The sequence below is a fragment of the Procambarus clarkii genome, chromosome 20, assembly GCF_040958095.1.
Source record: "Procambarus clarkii isolate CNS0578487 chromosome 20, FALCON_Pclarkii_2.0, whole genome shotgun sequence".
NCBI lineage: Eukaryota > Metazoa > Arthropoda > Malacostraca > Decapoda > Cambaridae > Procambarus > Procambarus clarkii.
In genome coordinates, this window is record NC_091169.1 from 27,780,044 (window position 1) to 27,784,209 (window position 4,166).

At 57.4% G+C, this 4,166-nt stretch overlaps 1 protein-coding gene across 1 annotated transcript in view; it reads left to right on the forward strand.

Moving 5' to 3' along the window:
• LOC138366767 (ice-structuring glycoprotein-like) overlaps positions 1–3,840 on the forward strand; it is a 103,446-nt gene extending 99,606 nt beyond the window's left edge. Inside the window, exons 3-4 of the mRNA XM_069328044.1 lie at positions 1,630–2,775; positions 2,906–3,840. Coding sequence (XP_069184145.1) covers positions 1,630–2,775; positions 2,906–3,840 — 2,081 coding nt within the window. The remainder of the gene's footprint in view (positions 1–1,629; positions 2,776–2,905) is intronic.
• The last annotated feature ends 326 nt before the right edge of the window (positions 3,841–4,166 follow it).

Below are 4,166 nucleotides of genomic sequence, written 5' to 3' on the forward strand. Positions count from 1 at the left end.
TCCCCTGGTCCTTATATTGTCTCCCCCCTGGTCCTTATACTGTCTCCCCCCTGGTCCTTACACTGTCTCCCCCCCCTCTGGTCCTTATACTGTCCCCTCCCCATGTATACTCTCCCCCCGTGTATACTCACCTCATGTATACTCTCCCCACGTATACTCTCCTCCGTGTATACTCTCCCCATGTATACTCTCCCCATGTATACTCTCCTCCGTGTATACTCTCCCCATGTATACTCTCCCCATGTATACTCTCCGTGTATACTCTCCCCATGTATACTCTCCCCATGTATACTCTCCTCCGTGTATACTCTCCCCATATATACTCTCCCCATGTACTCTCCCCATGTATACTCTCCCCATGTATACTCTCCTCCGTGTATACTCTCCCCATGTATACTCTCCTCCGTGTATACTCTCCCCATGTATACTCTCCCCATGTATACTCTCCATGTATACTCTCCCCATGTATACTCTCCTCCGTGTATACTCTCCCCATATATACTCTCCCATGTATACTCTCCCCATGTATACTCTCCCCATGTATACTCTCCTCCGTGTATACTCTCTCCATGTATACTCTCCTCCGTGTATACTCTCCTCCGTGTATACTCTCCCCATGTATACTCTCCCCATGTATACTCTCCCCATGTATACTCTCCCCATGTATATCTCCCCATGTATACTCTCCCTATGTATACTCTCCTCCGTGTATACTCTCCCTATGTATACTCTCCTCTGTGTATACTATCCCCATGTATACCTCCCCATGTATACTCTCCCCATCGTTGTAACATAGTCAGTGGCGGCCATCATCAGGTGACACTGGTGGCTTCCCTCACCTCCCCTCAAGCTCCTACCTTCCCCCCCCCCCTTACCTTCCTTCCTTCCTTCTTCTCCTTGCCTCTCCCCTCATCCCATTCCCCTCATCTTCTTCCCCTCACCGTGTCCTCCCCTCAGCCTCACCGTGTCCTCCCCTCACCCCTCACCTCCCCTCCCCTCACCGTCCCCTCATCCCTCACCGTCCCCTCATCCCTCACCTTCCCTTCACCCCTCACCGTCCCCTCACCCCTCACCTTCCCCTCACCCCTCACCGTCCCCTCACCCCTCACCGTCCCCTCCCTCCCCTCACCGTCCCCTCATCCCTCACCGTCCCCTCATCCCTCACCTTCCCCTCACCCCTCACCGTCCCCTCACCCCTCACCTTCCCCTCACCCCTCACCGTCCCCTCACCCCTCACCGTCCCCTCCCTCACCCCTCACCGTCCCCTCACCCCTCCCTGTGTCCTCCCCTCACCCCTCACCGTCCCCTCATCCCTCACCGTCCCCTCATCCCTCACCTTCCCCTCACCCCTCACCTTCCCTCCCCTCACCGTCCCCTCACCCCTCACCGTCCCCTTCCCTCACTACCGTGTGGGGTAATGATCTTGTACGGGGACCATTGGGGCGTGACTGGCGGGTGGACCCGTCTTAGTCTCGTGTTACGTGGCTCACCATCACAGCCTGAGTGATCCGCTGCACGAGGTCACAGCCACCAGTTGGTGAGGCGGGGGCTTGGGAGCTAGAGCTCGGCCATTCAAGCGGATTTAGGGCTTATTACACTGTGATATTGTGATGCCTGTGGCCCATGTAGCAGGTGTGGCCCATGTAGCAGGTGTGGCCCATGTAGCAGGTGTGGTCCAAGCAGCAGCTGTGGTCCATGTAGCAGGTGTGGTCCATGTAGCAGGTGTGACCCATGTAGCAGCTGTGGTCCATGCAGCAGCTGTGGCCCATGTAGCAGGTGTGGTCCATGTAGCAGGTGTGGCCCATGTAGCAGCTGTGGCCCATGTAGCAGGTGTGGTCCAAGCAGCAGCTGTGGCCCATGTAGCAGGTGTGGCCCATGTAGCAGGTGTGGCCCATGTAGCAGCTGTGGCCCATGCAGCAGGTGTGGTCCATGTAGCAGGTGTGACCCATGTAGCAGCTGTGGTCCATGCAGCAGGTGTGGCCCATGCAGCAGGTGTGGTCCATGTAGCAGCTGTGGTCCATGCAGCAGGTGTGACCCATGTAGCAGCTGTGGTCCATGTAGCAGCTGTGACCCATGTAGCAGCTGTGACCCATGTAGCAGCTGTGACCCATGTAGCAGCTGTGACCCATGTAGCAGCTGTGGTCCATGCAGCAGCTGTGGTCCATGTAGCAGGTGTGGTCCATGTAGCAGGTGTGGCCCATGTAGCAGCTGTGGCCCATGTAGCAGGTGTGGTCCAAGCAGCAGCTGTGGCCCATGCAGCAGGTGTGGTCCATGTAGCAGGTGTGGTCCATGTAACAGCTGTGGCCCATGCAGCAGCTGTGGTCCATGCAGCAGGTGTGGTCCATGTAGCAGCTGTGGCCCATGTAGCAGCTGTGACCCATGCAGCAGCTGTGGTCCATGCAGCAGCTGTGACCCATGTAGCAGCTGTGGCCCATGCAGCAGCTGTGGCCCATGCAGCAGCTGTGACCCATGTAGCAGCTGTGACCCATGCAGCAGCTGTGGTCCATGCAGCAGCTGTGACCCATGTAGCAGCTGTGACTCATGCAGCAGCTGTGGTCCATGCAGCAGCTGTGACCCATGTAGCAGCTGTGGCCCATGTAGCAGCTGTGACCCATGTAGCAGCTGTGACCCATGCAGCAGCTGTGGTCCATGCAGCAGCTGTGACCCATGAAGCAGCTGTGACCCATGTAGCAGCTGTGGCCCATGCAGCAGCTGTGACCCATGCAGCAGCTGTGACCCATGCAGCAGCTGTGGTCCATGCAGCATGTGGCCCATGTAGCAGCTGTGACCCATGCAGCAGCTGTGGCCCATGCAGCAGCTGTGACCCATGTAGCAGGTGTGGTCCATGTAGCAGCTGTGGTCCATGTAGCAGCTGTGACCCATGTAGCAGCTGTGACCCATGCAGCAGCTGTGACCCATGCAGCAGCTGTAACCCATGCAGCATCTGTGACCCATGCAGCAGCTGTAACCCATGCAGCAGCTGTAACCAATGCAGCAGCTGTGACCCATGCAGCAGCTGTGACCCATGCAGCAGCTGTGACCCATGCAGCAGCTGTGACCCATGCAGCAGCTGTGGTCCATGTAGCAGGTGTGGTCCATGTAGCAGCTGTGGTCCATGTAGCAGCTGTGGCCCATGTAGCAGCTGTGGTCCATGCAGCATGTGTGACCCATGTAGCAGCTGTGGTCCATGTAGCAGCTGTGGTCCATGTAGCAGCTGTGGTCCATGTAGCAGGAGTGGCCCATGCAGCAGCTGTGGCCCATGCAGCAGCTGTGACCCATGCAGCAGCTGTAACCCATGCAGCAGCTGTGACCCATGCAGCAGCTGTAACCCATGCAGCAGCTGTGACCCATGCAGCAGCTGTGACCCATGCAGCAGCTGTGACCCATGCAGCAGCTGTGACCCATGCAGCAGCTGTAACCCATGCAGCAGCTGTAACCCATGCAGCAGCTGTGACCCATGCAGCAGCTGTGACCCATGCAGCAGCTGTAACCCATGCAGCAGCTGTGACCCATGCAGCAGCTGTGACCCATGCAGCAGCTGTGACCCATGCAGCAGCTGTGACCCATGCAGCAGCTGTAACCCATGCAGCATCTGTGACCCATGCAGCAGCTGTAACCCATGCAGCAGCTGTAACCCATGCAGCAGCTGTGACCCATGCAGCAGCTGTGACCCATGCAGCAGCTGTGGCCCATGCAGCAGCTGTAACCCATGCAGCAGCTGTGACCCATGCAGCAGCTGTGACCCATGCAGCAGCTGTGACCCATGCAGCAGCTGTGAGTCGAAACAGTTCCCACAGTCCATCTCAAGGCCTAACCCCTAGTGCCCCCCCTGGAATATGATCCGCAAGTGAGTTTACAACCAGGTACCCAATTAGGGGCCGGTTTGAAGAGAAGCGAGCGGTTAAGGTACGGTCTTCCGGCGCTTTGGTCGCCGCCATTGGTCGACCTGGTCGGTGTGTATCTGGTCGGACCCAATCACCCAGCGGTGATTGGGCCCGACCCAATTGCCTCAGGGCTCGTGTGATTAGCTCAGCCTCGTTAACAGGATCGTAGAGGGTATAGATCCGTTAATGAGCGAACTAGCCTTGTTACGAGGGGCAGACTCGTTACTTCCTGTGCTAGATATGTGGATCATTTGATGAATGGGTGATGGATCTCTACCTCAT